This window comes from Lissotriton helveticus, chromosome 7 (genome assembly GCF_964261635.1).
Source record: "Lissotriton helveticus chromosome 7, aLisHel1.1, whole genome shotgun sequence".
NCBI classification, from domain to species: Eukaryota; Metazoa; Chordata; class Amphibia; order Caudata; family Salamandridae; genus Lissotriton; species Lissotriton helveticus.
Genome location: NC_136068.1, coordinates 183,728,356 through 183,750,710, shown reverse-complemented (window position 1 = coordinate 183,750,710; position 22,355 = coordinate 183,728,356). Strand labels below are relative to the sequence as shown.

Here is a 22,355-nt window from a genome sequence, read left to right as displayed (position 1 = left end):
GCAATGAGACGAACTGGCAGGGCAGTATTTTCATGAAGGTTGCTAGGCTGATTACTTGAGGGAAAAAGCAGCTAAAGATGGGCCTACCCATACAAGCCAGATTAACGACAATCCAATTATCGTTCCATTTGTGCCCGAACTTCTCGAATCTGGGAGCCTTTGGGCAGCGTTTGTTTCTGGCCAACTGTTTGAACTTTTGTCCCTTGCTGCTTTGCTTCAGTCAGCTAGTATGATTCATGCTCCCAGCTGTGGTTCATCACTGGGAAGTTTCCCAATGTTTTTGATTAAAAATAGCTGAATCCCACAACAGCTTTAAAAGCCATGTTGATCTAAGCTAGGCTTTTGATGTATTTTGTTTAAAAGTTGGATGAGGTAGCTGTTGAGTCGCCTCGTTGTTCCCACTCAGCAGTTAAGAATAACTTTATTTGCTTAACCCCTTGAAACATAATGGGCTGCGGTTTTACCACTGCGTGTTGCGCCTTAGTGCATGTGAGTAACATGACCGCAAAACTATTATACACAGGAATACAGAGATCAAACAGACATACAGAGCCTGCTGCCCTTGCACCTTTGAAGGGGTGAGGAATGTTAAGGCAGTGCCACCTTAAAGTGCAGTAGTATGCAGGAAAACAAAACAAGTGACATTTCAAAATTCTTGCTACGATACAGCAGAAATTGTGATGACTTAGACATTGTGAAAATTCATGGTAGAAACAACTGGTGAAAAGAAAAATAGAGTCAGTGAACATGAGCAGCTGCACCAGGCTATTAAAAATGATATGGCCCTATGGATTAGAACTTTGAGGTGACTTTTTCCAAATTCTTTTAATTCTTGAATGAAGAGATATTAGTTTCACACTGACCAGTTGACAAAGAAGTAACCTTTATTGAATTGTGCAATAGGGAATCTCAGAGGACATTTGTAAAGGGTGTTACATGGTAGGCTTATTTATCTGTGAGACACTGAAGAGCCAAGCTCTAATCCCCACTCTTTTCCATGCCTTTGTGCCCCTTCTTCATCTTCTGTCTAATGGATACGTCCTACTGTAGATTCCTTTCTCATTAATTTCCTCCAGGCACTGGACTGGATCTGTTGAAATAGCTCTCATGCTCCAGTAGGTGGTGCCCTGGCTCAACCCTTCGTACAGTTCTTTCACAGATTTGAGGAGGTCACAGAACTGTACACGGAGTCACCTAGCAGTCTGTCAGCTTGTCTTTCTCTTTAAACAAATGTATTTTTCAGTACCTTTAGGTAAAATGTCTTCGAAGTAAATGTCAGGCTTTTGTAAATGTCGTTCCTGTCACTCAGTGTTTCTCTTTTGGACCTACTTGGTGTCTGCCCATGGAGCATGTATCTTGCATCTGCTTGCAGGTCTCACCATCGTGGCTTCATTCATTTGACAATTATTGAGTGAGGTCCAGAATGGGATTTCTTTTATGTCTTGAGGTGACGACAAGGAACAGAGTGATCACCTCTTCAGATCGTGTCCTCAGGACAGGTACATAGGGATGCCTTTGTTCATGAGAAAATCTTCCTACAGAAAGTTTAAGAAGTATTGATCGAAGAACTTTTCTTCCTCTTGAAGTTTCTCCCATTCACAGTCCCATTTCCATGAAGACTCTGACCTTGCCATCATCTTCAGATTTTTCTCCTGATTTGGAGAACAGGAGCCTCAGCACCAGCACCCTGTTCCAGTCCGGTTTAGCCAGACCCACTGCTTGTGTTTCTGACTTATGGCACTGACTCTATTTGTGTCAGACCTTTCGCCCTGATTTTGCTGGTAAATATTCCAACCTTCACTTCCTCTGGTGCATCTTTGGGCCCTATTGTACCTGCACACCTTAATATGCCTGCAAGACATATGACTGTGCTTTGACTGGTGGCTTCTAACCTGGCACTGGTTGAACCCTCAAAAATCCTGATCCCGTCTTTACCCTGGCAGCCTGTGTTTTGCTGCCAAAGGCCTTGCCTATTGTTTCGGTGAGGATACCGCATCAGCCACAGTTCGAGTTCCAGGGCCCTTACAGAGTTATCTCGAGACAAAGATTCAGATATCGTGAAAAGCAGAGAAGCCCAGTCTTGGGATTCCTGCTGGCCGTGTTTAGGCTTCGGATGAAAGCTTTCATGTTCAGAAAGTCCATAGTGAGACGGACACCCTTCACTCTAATTTGGACTTCAATGAAGGTCTTTAGCTTTACAGCACGTCATTACTTCTACTGATGTTGTCCATGACTTTCCCTCAGCATTCCCTTCAGAGTACATTCTTTCTTTTAATAGACTCCTAAGCAAGGTGACTGAGGCCTTTAAATTGCCTTTACCAGCTGCACAGGTTAAGACATACATGTTGACACCAATCCTCCAGATTGCTCCCTCTATATTTGAACCATTTTACCTTTTAAGTAGGTAGCTTTAGACACTATTATGTATGCCTGATTTAAGCCAGCCTCCTCTAACGCCGTCTACTGCAAATTTGCTTGTAGCCCTGCTCTAGACGACCCAGCATTTCAGTCCTCTTTTTCTATCACCTGAAGGTCTGATACTTTAGACACCTGCACATTTCAGAATCATTGCTTTCTCTAACCGCTCCTTTTTATCCTGTGGATTGAAATGGAGAAAAATAAATCTTCATGCAACTCCACATGCCTGTTAATGCACTATTCCCATGCCCTTTGGAGATATTTATTTATTTTCGAAATTTTTATAGCGCAACAAATACCCTGGGGTGTCTTGGCGCTGTGGAGCTACTAGAATCAACCATCATCTTACTGGTTGAACAACCATGTTTTTAAGAGCCTACGAAAGCTCATCAGGTTCGGGGCGGTCTTAATGGCCAGTGGCAAAAGATTCCAAAGTTTTGGAGTGGCCACCAGAAAACGCCTGTCTCCCCAAGTGGCAGTTCTTGTACGCGGTACAGAGAGGAGACTGGTGTTAGCCGATCTTAATTGCCTCTTGGGAGTATAAAGCTGAAAAGCTTCAGTAAGGAACCTGGGTCCTATGCCATGTACTGCCTTATAGGCAATGCAGAGGGCCTTAAATTTGATGCGGCTCTCGACTCTCAGCCAGTGGAGGTGGCGGATGGCAGGGGTGGTGGGCTTGCGGCGAGGGATATTTAGGAGAATCCTTGCAGCCGCATTCTGGATAGACTGCAACTTCGTTAGGACACGCTTCTGAGTATGTAAAAAGAGAGCGTTCCCATAGTCTATTTTTGAGAAAACTAAGGTAAAGACCAGAGTTTTCCCGGCTGAGGTAGGGAGGTAAGGCAGTAATTTCTTAATTTTTTTCAAAATAAAGAAGGCTGAAGAGACAACCTTATTAGTGTGGAGGTCAAAGGACAGCTTACTGTCAAAAATCACTCCCAAGTTTCTGGCCTTTCCACTGGGACAGGTGGAGGGCCCAGCTTTTCAGGCCACCAGATAGACGACCATTCAGGGGAGAGCCTGCCGAAGGTCATGATCTCGGTCTTGTCCGAGTTAAGCCTCAGACAATTCGAGGCCATCCAGGTGCTGACCTCAAGCATGGCTCTTTGGAAGTTGGCTGCCACAGTAGGGCCATCTCTATGGATAGCCAGAACCAGCTGGGTATCATCTGCGTATGATGTAAGCCGTACCCCATGGGCCTTTATTACCCTCGCCAAGTCCGCTACGTAGATGTTAAACAGCATGGGACTTAGCGAGGAGCCCTGTGGGACTCCACAAGGGAGTGCAGAGATAGGGGAATAGAAATCTCCCAGCCTCACTGTCTGGGTACGGTTTTCCAGGAAAGATGAAATAAGATCCCTGGCCAAACCGTTTATCCCCAGGGCTGTGACACGGTCGACCAGAATGGTGTGGTCGACCGTGTCAAAGGCTGCTGATAGGTCCAAAAGGATCAGGACAGCCGCCCCTCCCTGGTCCATAATCGCCCTGATCTCATCAGAAGCCTTTATCAAGGCGGTCTCAGTTCCATGCCCTTTCCTGAACCCAAACTGCGTTTCGTCGAGGAGTTGGTGAGCCTCGACGAACTCTGAGAGTTGTCTATTCATCAGGAATTCGCATACTTTGGCAGGAAAGGGCAGACACGCAATGGGTCTGTAACTGGCCACAGCTGTGGGGTCTAGGGAAGGTTTTTTTAAAAGGGGTTTTATGACAGCCTTCTTCCACAAGCTGGGATATTGACCTGTGTGGAATGCAGTGTTGCAGATTTCCATGAGTGGACGTGAGATCACTTCTGTGAGTTTTGCCATCACGGAAGGAGGACAAGGGTCCAGAGGGGAGCCCGACTTGATGGTAGAAATGAGTCTGATGATGTTATCCTGTGAGGTGGGTGTAAAACAAGGAAAGCACTCATGATTATGCTCAAGAATTACTTCTTCCCCAGTACAGACTCTATGTTTAGTTCTGATATCCCCTTCAAAGGATGTATATATATCTGCCACCTTTGTGGTAAAGAAAGTGGACAGTTGATTACAGAAGATCTGTGAGGGTTCGACCCCAAGTCCAGTGGAGGGAGTGGACAGAGTCGTAACGACAGAGAACAGCTCTCTAGCAGAATTTGCGGAGTTCTCTATTTGTGCCGAGAAAAAAACAGTTTTTCGGGCAATAATCGCATTTTTGTATATTCTCAGGGCATCTTTATAAATTTGTTTGGCTATGGGGCAATAGACTTTCCTCCAGCGCCTTTCTAGGTTCCTGCAATGTTGGCGGTGAAGTCTAAGATCTTCAGTGTACCAAGCGGCCGACGGAGATGCTCTATTGGGTCTCGTGAGTTTCTCCGGGGCCACTAGATCGGCGGCACTTCGAATCCAATCCTGGAAATCTGAGGCTGATAGGACAGGGGTATCTCCTCCCTGAGGGCAGGAGAAGGCCAGGGAATCTAACATCTGAGGGATATCGGCGTGTTTCCAGGCACGAGTCCCTGCCCTGGTTCGTGGCCTGGGTAATGAAAGATTTGCGGTCCGGATATCTAGCTGAAATATAATGGCCCTATGGTCTGACCACGTGATAGGAATGGTATCCAGTACAGAGATGTCAGGGTCATTAGTGAACAGACCGTCTAAGGTATGTCCCGCCTGATGTGTGATGCCATTGACCAATTGGTGCAGTCCCAGATTGGAGAGATCAGCAATAAGTTGGATAGTGTCATGGTTGTCCTGCTCTTCCAAGTGGAAGTTAAAGTCTCCCAGTATCATATATTTCTCAGAGCTTATAATGTGATCATTTAAGTCAGAAAAAGTAGAAAGAAAAGGGTTTCGGGGGCCAGGAGGCCGGTATAGTAGTATACCTTTCAGAGTTTGTTTAGAATTAATGCTGATAGCAAAGGTAGCTGCTTCACAGTTGGCGGAATTTATGGGATCCAAGGTGGTACGGTATTTATCCCTGTAAATAATAGCGAGGCCGCCACCTCTTCCTATAGGTCTATCATGTCTGGCTACACTATATCCATCAGGGGTTGCAGCGCAAAAATCCGGCCCTGACCCGGCATCTGCCCAGGTTTCAGTGGCAAATAGTAAATCCAGGTCATGGGCGAGTATGAACTCGCTAATCTGGAAACTATGGGATGGAAGAGATCGTGTGTTAATAAGCGCTGCTCGACTGCTATAAGAGACAGCGTTATCTGGAACATAAGACAAGGTGTAACTAGGGTCTAGATGGACTGATAAGTGAGAATGTGGGAGTTGGTAGCTACACCCCGGACACGGGGGGGGACGGACGCCCACCATCGCGGTAGGACACACCGTGATACAGTCATGATGTAGCTTACCTAGATTCAGCTATTTTAATTGCTGAGGAGAATAGCTCAGTCGAGGACCAGGGGTCGTGGCCCTGGGCCGTATCCGGCCGCTGACGGGCGCAGACGGGCTTGGCTTTGGCGCGGCTTCGGCGCACGCCCGCTGCGCCAGCCCGCTGCGCTGTCTGGTCATAGTGCTCATTTATTGGCCGTGAGGAGGGTGGGAGGCCAGCGCGACTAGAGCGCAGCCCCAGCCCACACCCAAGATGGCGCCCGCCGCCGCCTACAGTCAACCAAAGCGGCTAGGCGAGGCGAAAGAGAGCTTAATAGCGTGAGGAGGGGTGTTAGAGTGCCTCAACTACATTCCCGTTAAGCTAACAGATTAAAATGCCCCCAAATAGATTCTTTCAGCACGAGATGTAAAAAGATTTAAAATACAAAGAACAACAGGTTAAAAAATGCAGCAATGAGTATAACTGATCCCAAGTAGCTCGCAGCCCTAGTGCTCACACAGGGAGAGCTCAGAAGGCAGCGAGCGTCGAAACACGGCAATCTAAGTAGTCTGGGAGGGCGGGAGGCCAGCGCGACTAGAGCGCAGCCCCAGCCCACACCCAAGATGGCGCCCGCCGCCGCCTACAGTCAACCAAAGCGGCTAGGCGAGGCGAAAGAGAGCTTAATAGCGTGAGGAGGGGTGTTAGAGTGCCTCAACTACATTCCCGTTAAGCTAACAGATTAAAATGCCCCCAAATAGATTCTTTCAGCACGAGATGTCAAAAGATTTAAAATACAAAGAACAACAGGTTAAAAAATGCAGCAATGAGTATAACTGATCCCAAGTAGCTCGCAGCCCTAGTGCTCACACAGGGAGAGCTCAGAAGGCCTGAAAGAAAGATAGTGATTTCTATCGGATCATGTGAAGGGACACTAAAACTTTGTGATGGATTCGGGCGACAATTGACAGCGCGCTGAAATACCAAGTGGCGCGTAGGCGTATGATGACAAGGCACTAGAGGCTGCAACCGCATGGGAAGCATTAGTGCAGGCGCTGCGAGATTGCGAACCACATGTCGACTGAGAGGGGCAGACTACTAGAAGGAGGGGAGCCACTCGCAATGCCAGGCGTGATACATAGACCAACCTATGGTTTCTCTTAGGAACGTTTATCAGTAGGACAGGTAGCTGATGAGACGCGTCGGGGATGGGGAGTTGGGGTGGGGGGTGGGACACTTTAGTTTGTTGTGATAATTTGGGGATGACCTCAGGTTGTGTAGGGTTCTTTTCTCCGGGGCATTGACAGTGAGGCCCCATTATGGAGGCTTATCGTTTCATGTAATCACTCATTGATGGGGACTTCCTTTATTAGGCTTTTGCGGATGTGATAACTATTTTTGTGCGAAGAATTAGGAATGTTTGTACAAAATCAATAAACTACGTTTTGAAAAAAAATGGATTCGGGCGACAAAACAACTTCATAGATCCAATCTTGACACCATAAACTCAGTGGATAGGTATGTGGGGTTTTCTGTGACCCTTTGCACTGTGTTGCAGTTCACTGCCCTTGCTGAAGAAGTACAGGCAAATCTGCAGGATACAACCTTCAGTGGGACTCTCCACTTTCACAAAATGTTGTTTTGCACCTTGAATCCTTTTCTGACTTCACCTGCTGTGCATCTGTCCTACCATCTAGTTGTTGGTCGAAATCACGTTTTGTCCTTCTGTTTTTTTTGGGGGGAGGGGTGTTGTTTTTTGGTTTTAAATCCATCCCTTGTGTGACGTCAAATGGCGCCCCAGAAGTTCTTGTGCATCGCCGCCATCTTCACATTCTGTTTTTTCGCCATTGAGTCTGGAAGCACACTGGAGGAGCTCTGAAGAATCTTCAAAGATGTGCAGAGAACAGAATGAAAAGTGTACTGAAAAGCACTGAAAATCACCGAAGATCATGAGGAACATCGAAGCCTGGGAGGAGAGCTCCCCTTGAACACGACAGGTAGAGGGACCCCCTTGCTGGAGGACACGAGGCTGAAGAATGCAGAGGAGAGGGACAGATAAGGGATATGGAGAGCACTCCTTTTAAATTCTGACTGTACTGCCACCACAAGTTCATTCAAAGGGATCCACAAGAGGTCTGCCACCTGTGTCTTTCGATGGATCACAAAAAGCCAAAGACTGCGAAGCATGTGTCAAATTATTTCTGAAGACTCTCATGCCAAGATAGAAGCAGCAACTCTCACATCACGCCATGGCTGAAACCCAGAAACCAGAGGAATCCCTGAAGGACCTGGGTCTCTCCAGTGACGAAGAAGAAAACATAGAAGAAGCTGAGCCAGCATTGGGAAGTGGAGAGTTGGACACCAAAGAGATCGTTGTCAACGTCGAAAGAGCAGAAGTCGCGAGGAAAGCGGTGAGGGACATTGAAATGATGGTAAAAATAGCCCCGAAAACCCTGAAGACAGCCTCAGCGGTGATGTCAAAACACTCCATGCCCTCGCCTTCTAAACAAACCTCGACACCGGCATGAGCAAAGGAGGTGCCAAAGAAAAGGGCTGAGGAGGCCAATGAAAATGAACCGACCAAGCCAAACACTTGCCCGTGGTCGAAAGAAAAAGGAGCCAACTCGAGGCTGAAGTGGCAGTGCTCCCTGCAACGGAAGAAGTAGTTTGACAACTCCCTCAAGACTTTTCATATCCCAATGAAACCCTCGTAGCTGCTGGACTTGTGAGAAGACTTGCTGGACATCAAAGCACCATCGACACTGGAACCAAACGAGGAAGAGCAGGAGGACATCTTCGAGCCTAGTGTAATGGATAAACAGGGCTGGTTCAACGATGTGTGGTAGTATCTAGATGCCAAATACCCTGAGGAAGGAGTCGACAGCTCCCCCTTGTGGCCCTCGCCCCAGATGACCTATCTATGTACAATGGAGTAATCAAGAGGGCGGGTAAATCAAATATTCTATGTATATAGGATCGTGCACCGCTTTTTGTCTGTTGTCCGGAAGCAAACGCAGTCAGAGACGGGCAGAGCAAAACGCCAAGATCTTATATTTCCCTGATGAAGGCAGAAAGGACTGCCGAAATGCATTGGAAATCATGAAAATAAATGAAATATAATCAGCCATGGAAAAATGGATTTATTCTTTAAACAAAGCATCATGTTGTAATCATTATTAATAAGAATTACGAACGAACCACAAAGCTGGATACAGCATAAATCGGTGCCCAGGGGGACAACTATACCCAATCAGGTATAGAGGCAACAATAAGTAATCAAGAGGGCGGCAGACACATATGCTAGAGGAAGAGAAGGAGGAATTATGCTTCCTTCTCAAAACGCTGGTACCATCACAGAAGGGGAATCTATACCTGCCTATGCTCCCCAGCATTCGAAACCAGGGCAAAGAAGCCTTCAAGGAACCTGCCACAATTCTGGCAGTTGCTCCTCAGGTAGTAAAAAAATATAAGCATTCCACCAAAGACCCCAGTACATGAAGGGGAATGTACCGGCAGACTCATTCATAATGGCCACAGCAAGAAAAATTCCACCCCACATCTAACAGGCCACCTTCAGAGAAGGAAAGCAAGAGGGTGGACCTAGTGGGAAGGATGATGGAAAGGAAGGCCGCGATGCAATCTCACCGAAAATATTTTAAAAAAATGCTTTTTTTGGCCCTGGTAGTCTCTGTGGATCCCCCTGACCAAGCCTAGGGAGTCAGGGTGTTTCTACCCTGCCCCATTTTCATTTTGTAAATCATTTTCTTCCCTTTTTGCTAGTGACTCGGGAGTCACAAGATGGCTGCCAACACTTCTTGGTTTGAAGTGTTGGCAGCCAATCAAAGACAAGCTTGTGATCGGGAGGGTTCACAGATCCACCACAGCAACCAGATATATAATTTCTTTTATTTTTGAATTTCTCAGGAACTACTGAACAGATTTACACTATTTAAAGCAAAGAGTGCATTCTGGACAAAGAGCTACCTCTCTCCCAAATTTGGTGTAATTCCTTTCAGCAGTTCGGGCTGGAGCTGCGACAAAAGTTTACTATGAAAATTAACATGGAGAAAACGCGTTTTGGGACCCCCTTTTTCACGGATCCCGCTTGACGAATCACCCTGAAACTTTCAAGACTGGAGCGCCCCATTAGTTTTGAAAATTTCACGAAGATTCGTCAGCCGCTCCAAAGATATTGGCAAAAGAAAAATTGCTTTTCCTATGGAAATTAGATCCTAACTATAACTACTAATTTTAAAGCTGGCAAAGAAAGAAAAGTTAGGACCCTACTAAGGGAACAATCATGCTCGCAAGGGACTCTATGTCCCATCATGCAACAGAATGAATTGCACTTGGCCCAACCCACTAATGGTGCGCAATAGAGGACAATGGAAATAATAGAGAGTACTTCCTGAACTGATCAAAAGCAAAGCCTATGACTAAGAAGCCGATTGCTTCGAAACCAGTAAGGCGCAGCAAACTGATTATCAGGACGCCGAGAGGAGCGAATATGAAAGCCAGATGGCAGCCGTTCAGCCGAGTGCCCTCCCAAGCTCAAGGGTGATTGGAAAGACAAGATTATTTTCGCAGCGGCCCCCTTCGTAGTGGAAAAGCACCACCCCTTTGTATCAGAGGGGCTGTGAAAAGGAACTTTCCTTTTTGTGAAGCGCAGGAGGCCTTAAGAATTGGACTCTTCCAGGTCATACCGAAGCTTACTAAAGAATTTTAAAGCTGGCAAAGAAAGAAAAGTTACAAGACCCTACTAAGGAAACAATCATGCTCGCAAGGGACTCATTGTCCCATCATGCAATAGAATGAATTGCACTTTGCCCAACCCACTAATGGTGCACAATGGAAATAAAAGAGAGTACTTCCTGAACTGATCAAAAGCAAAGCCTATGACTAAGAGGCCGATTGGTTTGAAACGCGTAAGGCTCAGCAAACTGATTATCGGGACGCCGAGAAGAGCGAATATGAAAGCCAGATGGCAGGCTTCCAGCCAAATGCCCTCCCAAGCTCAAGGGCGATTGGAAAATCAAAATATATACTTATATATATATATGCACGAAAACTCCTCCACGCCGCTTCCAATCCCACACGGACCAGCGAGGCGTTTACACAGGAGACGGACCATAGGATCAGTTACAGGTTTCTTTATTTTAGCAGTACAGCTGGAAAAAGTGCATTACGCGTTTCGGGCTAGGCAAGCCCTTGCTCACATGCAACGATTGTTTGTAACTGTTTTGTTTTTATAATGCTCAGTGACTTACCAATCCCAGCCCCCTGATCAAATCATGTGACCATAGACATAGACAACATCATAAAGTAGTTCTTATTGTGCAAATACGCAAAAGGATATAAATAACAATATCAAAATAGGATAAACCTTTGTCATCTTCAAATATATATATATATATATATATATATATATATATATATATATATATATATATATATATATATATATATATATATATATATATATATATATAAAAACTTAACAGAACAAGAACATTAATTTGTATTTCTTGACCCTCCTGCATAAAATCTTCATCCATGTTTCCAAAGCCTGACATTATTAAAAATATGTTATCCAATTGGCACTTGTTTAATTCACCTTTTCTAATCATCTAATTTCCCTTCTTTTGTTAACTTCTATTTTCTCGTGTTTCCAACTTCCATATCACTTTTTATACAGTTTGTTCTCCCTTTATATGTACTTGTTTGTCAGTTTTGCTAGAAACTGCACACTTAATCAAATACTTGCAACCTTGCCGTTGCTCCTCTTTCTGCAATATCCTTATTAGTTAATCAGCTTAAAATATTACTGATCACGGATCAGTGTCAAATCCCACTGTACCTGCTGGGTTTAATTTAGGTATATATATGAGTGCTTAACAAAAACCGACAACATCCCACCTTCCATGTCTGGGCTGGAGTTCCCCCTCCTCTCACCTCTCCTAACTGTTGAAAACAACAGTCAAGCAGCACAACGAACACATCCCCTTATTATTGGATCATGGGTGGATGATTGCAGGAATGTACAAAAACCACTTCAGCTCCTTGGAAGTTATGCTCGGCTGCTTCTGGTACTGGCTCGTGTAAGTCAGGGCTTAGGCATTCTTAGGCATTCTCCATTAGCTGCAGCAAATTCCAAACAAGTGGGCAAATCAGACAGCACATTGTTTTGGTTCACAATAGTTTTATTTACAACTTTACTTCCTGTCTCACAGTAGGTGACATCCGTTGGGTTTTGGTTATAAAATCTTTATTCAGTTTGTTCAGGCTCTTCTCAATTGAACATCATATTAACAATTAGAATAATTTTCCTCTTCATACTGCCATTTTTACCACCTGTTACTGTGTTTCTAGGACAATTGCCTTGTACCGTTCACTATCTATTTCAAAGGAGGAGCTCCCATTTTCCACTAATTTATCTACTGCTTTAAGTATCTTTACCTTTAAGTAATCCAAACATTTAGAAAGTCAATTTTAAATTACTATCTAGTCTCCTAATATTATTACCCTTGCCTAACTATTCTCCTAATTTGTACCCTCATGAAGAAGACATACAATTTCTCTTTTCAGAAAGTTCGATTGTTGACATGGAAGAACCTCATTGTCGATACTCCTTTCTGGTTTCAGAAAGAGTTAATAAATATGCAACAAATGAGTATTCCTAATTGTGACATTTAATATGTAAAGGTGGGAATGCCCTAGAGCTCTTCTATTTAGAAAATAAAGGTTTACTGTAAGTGCCACTTCGATTAACAGTTTACCTCTTCAGATCAACATTTCACAAACGGGTATTGGCTACAGTTAAACTATTGTTTCTGTCTGTCTTTTCTCGTTTTATTTGGGCGTGCTGGAAGGTTTGCATTAAAGCTCTGTCATGATAATTCCACTTCTTAGTAACAATACTTTTGTTGATCAGTTGCTCTATTGTGCCCAACATTGAGCTTCACGCTAGTATATAAATGTTTTTCAGCAAGAAGTTCAGTTGCAGTGTGCCATTTCAATCACAGCCTCATGATTTCTAGTACAAGATGTAAGAAATATTAAAGATTAGCAATATAATTATCAAAATATTTTGACTCTTCACTTGTATTAAATGACCTCCTTTTGATCTCCTGTTCATCCTTTAATTGTCATGTTCCGATCCTCAAAAAAAACACTACACTCCAGCTGACTAATCATCTAACTTTCCTGGTTACAGAAAAAGCCGAACTCCCTTTATCATTATCCCATATTCGCAGGAGACTCAATTTAAGTTTTCCAGCATTGCAACTGTTTTCAAACTGCTGCTATATAGGACTTTTCTCCTACCTTATCTTGCTCTCTAGTTATTTTATATGCATGTTAGATAAGCCCTACCTGCACATTTGCTGATAAAGTTCTATTTCATTTGCAAACCCTAGTTAGCACTGGTATCAGAAATTCAAGTTATTGCTGTTTTCTGCCTGAGAGATTTCGGCACGTCCAACCTGCTGAAATTTATTGTGAGAAATGTGCAATAAGAAGGCAAAATGTCCAGATTTTGGTGCAATAAATTCTGAATCTGCAAGTTACACCTCATTATACTTTCCAAAACCTGCAGAAAAACGTAAATATTTCACTTTGGCTCTGATATTTAATGTGCGTTTTAAGCACACACTTTTTCTGACGCAATGAGAATCAGGTTCTTATGTAATTTCTCTTCTTATCAAGAATACCTCTTACATTATCATCCCAATCATTTTTACCAGGTACACATTTTTGTGAGCTTTGGTCAAATCTTTTTTAGCATTTTTTTAAGAAATCACAGAAAGCAAGGTCTTTTGATTTCAATACCACCATGCATGGGACCAAATCTAAGAATGCTAAAATAAATGCATTATATGATATTAACTTTGCTTGCCCCAGGAATTTGAAGTTCTGGAAAACTAAAGAATATGCAACAATATTATCTAAAGCAAATCGCCAATAAGCCCATTTTTAAGAATTTGTTTCTCTTGACCTTGAGGTTTTTGCCCTTCCACTTAAGATCATTGTTTGACTTGTACGTTATCCTCACAACCACTTTCTTTTATTTTAACAACTAGAGTTGCACACCCTACCTACTTTCTCTTTTTAGTAACTTTTTCTGTTTTCTACCCTGGTTTTTCAGTGTTGAGACTTTCCTCTGAACATCATCAGGGGGAATTACTCTTCTAATTTTCTCACTAGTTTCACCATTCAGTCCCAATTTAACGCCTCTGAATTTTACCCTGCAAGCTCTGTTGTTTTTGTTGTTTTGTTTGTTTTCCAGTCATTTCCACTTTCATGTGATGCACTTATTTGATCAGTTCACATTAGTGTGGAACTTCAATTCAATGTTCTTTTCCCTCTTTTTGGGTCATAGTTACTCTCTGTATTAACATCTTTTTGTCTGTTTTTCAACTTCATCGTTCTTACCCTTCTGATTTCTCTTATACAGTCTTTTCATACTGCCTATTCCAACCATACACCTACTCTTTTCAGATATGTTCCTTGTCTCGTTACTGATCTTTCTCTCTCCTCCAAAACTTCCTCCTGCTGTTTTCAAGATTTGTTTGTGCTATCCCTATTAATGGCCATATCTGTATTCTGCTGATAAACTCTTGCAGCGTTTACTACTATGTCCAATATTAGTGTTTGACATTCTACTGACCATGGTTTTCCCTTTATCAAGAGAGTTTATAGGATTGCCTGAACCAACTTTACCATAAGATATATCTGTCAACGCCTGTGACAATTTAGTAAGCTGATTCGCCATTTATCACAACAAACAAAATAGTTGTTTGAATGCACAGGAGGACCTTTTCTGATAGATCTGTCACCTATTCCTGGATTTCGTTAACTGTCTGTTTATGATGGGATTTAAAAATGCTTCAGAAACTGCGAAATCAGAGCTTTACGTGTCAGAACCGGTCAGGCTTGTTTGCGTCACATGCTGCCCTCACATTTTTTCCAGACTTTTTTAACACCTTTACAAGTTCGCTTTGATGAATCTGCTTCTCTTACACTCAGTTTCCTTCTAGTGCATCATACCTTTTGAAATCTTTGATTGTTGCTGCTGTATTTTCCTCCTTCTCTTTTTTTTCTTCAACTCTGTTAGCTTATGCCACATCACTCCAACTGTGAGTTGTGTCAGTTGTGTCACAGTTGTTTGCAGCTACTGACATGCAAAACGTTTGTGTTTTTTGTTTGTGGAGCAATCTTTCAGTGCATGCTGGTGTTCTTTGTGTTATCAGTACCGTCTCTGTATGTCTCTATCCATCCTTCAATCACTCTCCCCTTACACGTTCAGCCTTTTCTTCATCTTATAAAATCTTAGACTCCCTCTTTGCATCCGACATGCTTCACTGTGGACCTCTCATGCTATTACTTCTTCAGCTTCAAAATTCTCTTCAAGCAGGAGGAGCTTCGCGCGCGCCCAAGATGGTCGCGTGAGCACAGGGCTCCCGGACCCTCGCCACCTCCATCGACTATCCTGTACTTTATCCTGGTTCGGACGACGGGTGTTTATTGGCATAGTTCTACTGATCATTTATCTGTTTCAAAAAACTTTTTGGGACTTCGGGGTCCAGAGCTACAGACTGTCGCAGTTTTCTGGCCTGCTCCGCGGTGACGCCCCGAGCTATCTTGTCTGGCCTGCCGTCCAGTAAGTGAACAACAACGGACTACCAGACTTGCATGGGCCGGTGACCGCTTTTGGTTTTGATTCCTGTCCGGAGAACAACCAGACTTTGTCAGCTGCGTAGACGGCCGGACGTGCCTACACTTCTGGTTTATCCGCTCCTGCTACCGATTTGTCGTGGCTTTTGGTTCTGAGACTGGCACCACCTTCGCCCTTTTGATCCTGCATTAGACACCGCAGTCACCATTTTTACCCGACAACAGGCGACCCGTGCGAGTCCGGGATCCAAGATGGCCACCAAGCCAGAGAGTGGGAAGCGCGGGCCTAAACCGGGCGTTCGAGGGAGTGCTTTGCAATCGAACATTATGTACCGGTATACCCTTGCTAAAGGATCGCCGGGAGCAGTATCTAAACCCTCGACGACAGTGCCGGAGGACTCATCGATTGAGGAAGAGCCCTCGTTGCGGGATCTCATGGGCGCCATCACCGGTATGAAGGCTTCACTGGGGCAACAATATGAGGCCTTGACTCTCAAACTGGACACTGTGTCGATTGATGTCAATCTGATCAGGGCGGATTTGGCGAAGACGAACGAAAAGGTCAAGTCCCTGGAACTTAAGACCACTAGTCTGGTCACCGACGTCTCTGACTTACAGGCTGAAGTCGGGAATCTGAGGAAAGCCAATGACTATTTCTCTGGGCGCCTGGAGGACTATGAAAGCCGTGCCAGGCGCAATAACATCCGCCTGATTGGGGTCCCGGAATCATCGACTGCTGCCTCGACGGACTTATTGGTGGAAGACCTGGTGCTGAATCACTTGGCGCCCAAGGGTCTCAGCATGTTTTTCGCTGTCGAGCGTGCACATAGGATCCCCGGCGGTACACCTAAATCGGGTGCTAACCCTCGACCCATCATTGCGAGGATCTTTCATTTTAGGGACAGAGACGCTATCCTGCAGGCTTCGAGGCAGTCTGGTCCCATTGCCTTTGAGAACTCTACTGTCAGCTTCTATCCGGACTTTACACAACAGGTCCAGAAACAGAGGCTGGGGTTTCAAGGGGTCAAGAAGAGACTCCGGGAAAGGTCTATGAAGTATGCCATGCTCTTCCCGGCCCGTTTGTGGGTGGTTCATAGGGATCGTACTTTTTTCTTCGACCATCCTGGGGTCGTGAGTGACTGGCTTGACTCGTTGCCTACGGATCAAGAACCTTTTGAGGACTCTGGCAGGTCGGATCGGGAGGACGGTGGCCTGAAGGAGCAGGAGTAGATGTCGACTTTGACCCCGTGCCCTTCACGTTGGTTTTGAACTATGCTATGCTGTGTCATTAATGTTTGCAAGTAATAGTCTTTTTGGGGGTGGGTGGGGGGTGAACGGGTCCTTTCTCCTCCTGGGTTTTCTTTTCGTAGATTAGTTGGGTGGTTGGGCGACAGGCACACTGCAAGTTTATGGGGCTCTTTGGTCTTCAGCAGGGGTGCGGGGTGGGGGGTATAGTTGTTTTGACATTGTTGGGGGGACTGGGTTGTTGGTTTGAATTTTATTGTTACTTGCAAGGCGAAGGAAAGGCACACTCCTGTCTTTTGCAGTTGCTTCGGGTGTGGGGCTGGGGAGGGGCTGAATTTGGGGATGGGGGGTAGGGGACTTCGGATATTGTGTTGGAACGTGAATGGGTTGGGGGATGGGATCAAGAGGAGGGTGGTACTGCAATTGCTGAAACGTTTGACTCCAGATGTTGTCTTACTGCAGGAGACTCATTTGCTCGGCAACAAGTGCTACGCTCTGAATAGGCGTGGTTATCGCCTTGTGGCGCACTCGGGTTTCACTTCGGGCTCCAGGGGGGCGGGCATTCTGGTTCGGACCTCCCTCCCCATGGCTATTGATGATGTCATACTGGATGATAAGGGACGATACGCCGCCATTGTGGGGCGCTGGGAGGGGAAGGTTCTTATCCTGATTTCCGTGTACGTGCCCCCGGGCCTCCAAGCCACCACGTTCGCTGATCTGAGTGGGCTTATCCTGGGTCTCCCCGAGGGTCTGCTTTTGGTTGGGGGTGATTTTAATGCGGTGATCTCGGGGATGTGTGACCGTCACCCTCCCAGGGAACTGCCGAAGGCCCAGACTTGATTGAGTGACTTCCTGGATACGCTGGGGCTCACTGATTGCTGGCGATTGCTTCATCCGGGGCAGTTGCAATATACCTATCATTCTGGTGCTCATGGTAGTCTCTCGAGGTTAGATCATATATTACTGCCCTCGGCTCATGCATCCCTCATACGGGAAGTTAAACATCTGGCAAGGGGTATCTCGGACCACTCTCCGCTTTGGCTGGTGGTTGATGCACGGCAGGGCTCGGCAGGCCGAGTGGCTCCGATTAACCCCTGGTATTTGAAGGACCCCAAGGTCAGGGCTGAGCTGGTTAAATCACACGATTGTTATTTTGCGGAAAATGTGGGCTCTGTTTCCTCCCCTAGTGTACTTTGGGAAGCTTACAAGACTGTCATTCGTGGCCAGGCCCTTTCGTTGATTGGTAGCGTGAAGTTGGCCAACCGTGCTGAGATGGTTCGCCTTGAGGGGGAGGTCACGGCCCTGGAGGGGAGCTTGGAATCTGGGGTCACCGCTGAGGGGTTACATCTACTGGAGTTGAAACAACATGAATACAGGGCTCTGGTCACTGAAGCTGCTAAGGAAATGGGAAGGGAACAGCAGGGCCGCCTGTATGATGTGGGTGATAAGGCTGGTAAATTGCTTGCTTGGCTGGATAAGAGGGAGAATGCAAGTCGTGTCGTCCCTGTGATTATTGCAGAGAATGGAGAGTGTTGTACAGACCCTGCTGATATTGTTACATGTTTTGCCGATTATTTCCGCGAGGTGTATTCCCAGGTGTCTGATCGATCTGAGCAGGACTACCACCTGCTATTGCGTGATATTGCACTTCCCCGATTGCCTGACATTGATAGAGATGCTCTGGATGCGCCGCCTGCTGTGGACGAGATTGCCGCTGCTGTCCGTTCGGTCCGATCCGGCAAGGCTTCGGGCCCTAATGGACTCCCCATTGAGCTATATAAACTACGCCCGGACTCGCTGGCTCCACATCTGCGCTCTATGTTTCTTGAGTCTTTGGAGGTGGGTTCTCTCCCACCAGACCAGAGACTGGCCACTATTGTCGTCATCCATAAAGATGGTAAACCTCGGGATCGCTGTGCCTCTTTTAGACCCATTTCGTTAATTAATGCGGAGCCTAAAATCTTGGCCAGGCTGCTGGCGACACGTTTGGCGACTGTCATTGGAGACCTGGTTCACCCTGATCAATCCGGCTTAATACCGCATCGCAACACGGCGCTTAACCTCCGAAGGCTGCATGGCGTTTTGGCACGGGCCGAGACGCTACGTGAGCCCGCCATCTTGGCGTCATTGGACGCTACAATGGCGTTTGATACAATAGAATGGCCATATTTGTGGGCGGTTCTTGCCAAGTTTGGTTTCGGTCCGGAGTTCGTTCGGTGGGTCAAATTGCTTTACGCCGGTCCCATGGCTCAGGTGGTGGTTAATGGTCGGGTCTCTGCACCCTTTGCACTGGGCAGGGGGACGCGACAGGGCTGTCCCCTGTCCCCCTTGTTGTTTGCTCTTGCCTTGGAACCGCTGGCGGCCTGGTTGAGGTGGGAGCCGTCCCTGAAGGGCATTAGATGGAACTCGGAGTTTGAGGACCGTGTATCTCTCTACGCTGATGATATTCTGCTGTATCTCACATCTCCCCGTAAATCCCTCATTGTATTGTTCGATGTTTTAACGTCCTTTCGTAAAAACTCGGGTCTTGTCATCAATTGGTCGAAGTCCTGTGTATACGTCCTGTCGGGAGACGCCCCCCCTCTGCCAAGTGGTTGTCCTATCGCGATTGTGAGAGATGGATTTAAATACCTAGGCATTTTTATCACCCTGAAACCTGAACTGCGGTTTGACCGTCACTTGTTGCCCCCTCTTCAGCGCCTTCGGGCAGATGTTGTCGCTTGGGGGAAACTTCCTCTCTCTCCCCTAGGTAGAGCGGCTTTGTTTAAGATGATGTCACTGCCCCGCTTCCTCTACGTATTGCAAAACACACTTGACGTTGTCCCGGCTAAATATTTCCGTGAGGTTGAGAGTTTACAGAGACAACTGGTGTGGGGAGGTAGGCCCCGGATTGCCATCGCTAAACTGTCGCTCCCGTGGTACGACGGTGGAATTGCTTTGCCTGATATCCGTCGCTATTATTGGGCGTCTCAATTGGGGGCAATAAATCATTGCATGTATGGCCCTTTGCCGAATCCGGCCTTCGCGATGGACAAATGGTTGTTATCGGGGGGTGACTATAATAGAGCCCTCTACTCGAAACTTACCCCTCGAAACGTGACGGGCCCCACTAGGACGGCTATCCAGGTGTGGAGACATGCTTCCATGGCGCTTGGGTGGTCTGATAAATTGACTCGTGCTACCCCACTGTATGCGTCTGATAGACTTGGCTCACTCTGGCAGTTGAAGGGGTTTGATAGGTGGGACTTGATCGGTATTAGCAGGATTGATGATGTTTGGACTAAGGGGAGAATGAAGACGTTTGAGGAATTGAAAACCGAGTATGCTCTGAGCGATCGCGAATTTTTTCGCTATGCGCAGGTCCGCCACGCGGTGCTCTCGGTTTTCCCTTCGGGTGTGTAGATTCCGGAGTCGTCCCCGCTTGAGGACAGGGTACTGGACGGCCATGTTCCTGATAGTACGATTTCGCTTATTTATAAAAAATTGATCAACTCCAGGTCTGATCTCCTGTTTCGCCTTAGAGAGGTCTGGATTGGTGATGGGCTGGAGCTGGACGATGAGGACTGGCAGGCGGCGATCTCCTCCCCTAAGGAGGTGGCCATCCAGGCGCGTCTTAGATTTGTGCAACTCAAAATCCTGCATAGAGTGTATGTGACTGGTCCCTGTTTGGTACACATGGGTTTCTCTGTGGATGGTTTGTGTCGGCGTGGATGCGGTCTCCTGGGCACCTTTTTACATATCATCTGGGCGTGCCCTGAGATAGTGCGATTCTGGACTCGTGTGCACGAGGTGATGAGTGAGGTTACGGGGGTGCGATCGGTGCCGGAGGCTAGGAGATGCTTGCTGAATGTATGGGAACCGAACGATTACTCCGCACCGCAGCTTCGATGGGTGACCTTGGGCAATATGATCGCCAAAAGAGACATTGCGCAACTGTGGGGCGCTCAGGGACCACCCGGGCTTCGGAAATGGAAACAAAATATGGACTGGTGCATGTTCAGGGAAAAGACTGTGTATATTTCTCGGGGTACCCCCCGCAAATGGGGGAAGATATGGACTCAGTGGAACACTTATCGTGGCGATATATGTACCCCCCCTCTCCCTGACCCAGATGTTGCACCTACGTCCCCGTAACCCCTGGGTTCCTCCACTTACTACTGTGTATTGATTACATTTTGTTCCTTCTGCCCCCCCCCCTGCGAGACTTTTTCGATGAAACAAACGCTCATTGGTTGACCTTCCCGCTCACACACCATGTACTGCAACTTTGTTTATATTGCTGTCTCTCTTTTTCTTTGTTCCTTGCAAGTTGTTTGTGTTTGTGTTTCTGTTATAAAATTAATAAAAAGTTTAAAAAAAATAAATACAAATTCTCTTCAAAACCCTCTTCCCTCTGGCATTTGTTTGTAAGTTCCCTTAACTTCTTTCAAGCGTGTTCCTCCTCCTCACTTTCTCTACTCAGTCATTTTCATAATATCCATTGATGTCACTTCAAAATGTATTTCCTTTAACATTAAACTGCTGCATAGTATTTTGGTGACATATAAAGCCTGTGGCAGTTGCTAACTTAGAATGTCTCAATTATTTTAAAGTGCTAACCAGAGGCATCTGAATCTTTCTACTATATGTATTTGTGTTGATTATTCAATTTGTTTGTCCTGTAGCGGAAGGCGAGTCGGCTGAGCTGGCCACACAGGCTGCATTGGATCTCTTGTTGAACATGGGAGCTCAGAGAGAACTGGGGGTCGGCCCACTACAGGTAAAAAAGTCAAAGATTCACCTGCCATGTTGGGGAATTGGGACGCGGAAGGACAGGTAACTTGTGTATATTTTTAAGTTTCCATCATGGTATTTCTCAACATAATCATAACTTTTAGGATATCCCCGTCTGTACAGCAAGATCCAGAAACTATTTTGTGAGTTGTGTTCATGAATAAAATGTATTTTAAAAATCAAACATGCTTTGATATTTATGTGTATTTATCTATCGATCTTTCTGTATATCTGTGTGTGTGTGTCGGTATATATATATATATATATTTCCATAAAAAGAAGCAGAGAGCAGCTCTCCTATACAGATCCCCCCACAACACCAGCGACACACTGAATTTGCTCACCTTAAATGTCCGCTTTTCTATCAAAGTTTTTAATCATAGGATTAGTACAGTGCCATCTACGCAGCGATAGAAAGGGACAAAGTTACAGATGTAGGTGCCAAGACTAATTGCCTGCATGAAGCCAGAAAGTAAGAATTCAAACCAAGCAAGGGCAGTATCCTTCACTCCATATTAGTCCAGTCTTTCAAGTAGTGCGTTGTGGTCAACAAGTAGATGTAATAAAATAACTAAGGACTCCGGCTTCGTCACATCAGCCTCTCTGAAAATTATCCATAATTTCTGTGGTGACAGATTCAGTGCTGTGGAGACCATGAAAGCCAGGTAAGTGTTCATTGCAACAATAAGATGGTCTTGTGCTCTCAGTTTCTCCTAGATGTTTGGCCAGAAAGGGCAGGACTGAAATTAGCCGTAGTTTGAGAGACCTTCTGAATTGGCCTGAGGCTTTTTTGAGAGGGAGGTAACCACTAGATGTATCAAATCAGGCGAAACTGCTCCGGACCCTAAAGAGGCGCTAATATCTGTAGTCAAATAATGAATAACAAGTTGACAGACTGGGGCTTCCTTGAAATCCTGTACTGTACAGTAATCTAGATCAGAGCCTGAAACCTTCTGATAGCCTACACC

At 45.8% G+C, this 22,355-nt stretch overlaps 1 protein-coding gene across 2 annotated transcripts in view; it reads left to right on the top strand.

The window, feature by feature from the left end:
- Nucleotides 1-22,355, top strand: part of ZNF335 (zinc finger protein 335) — a 272,021-nt gene that overhangs the window by 180,226 nt on the left and 69,440 nt on the right. For both annotated transcript variants that reach the window (XM_078651910.1, XM_078651911.1), the window contains exon 17: nucleotides 21,279-21,373. In XM_078651910.1, coding sequence (XP_078508036.1) covers nucleotides 21,279-21,373 — 95 coding nt within the window. The remainder of the gene's footprint in view (nucleotides 1-21,278; nucleotides 21,374-22,355) is intronic.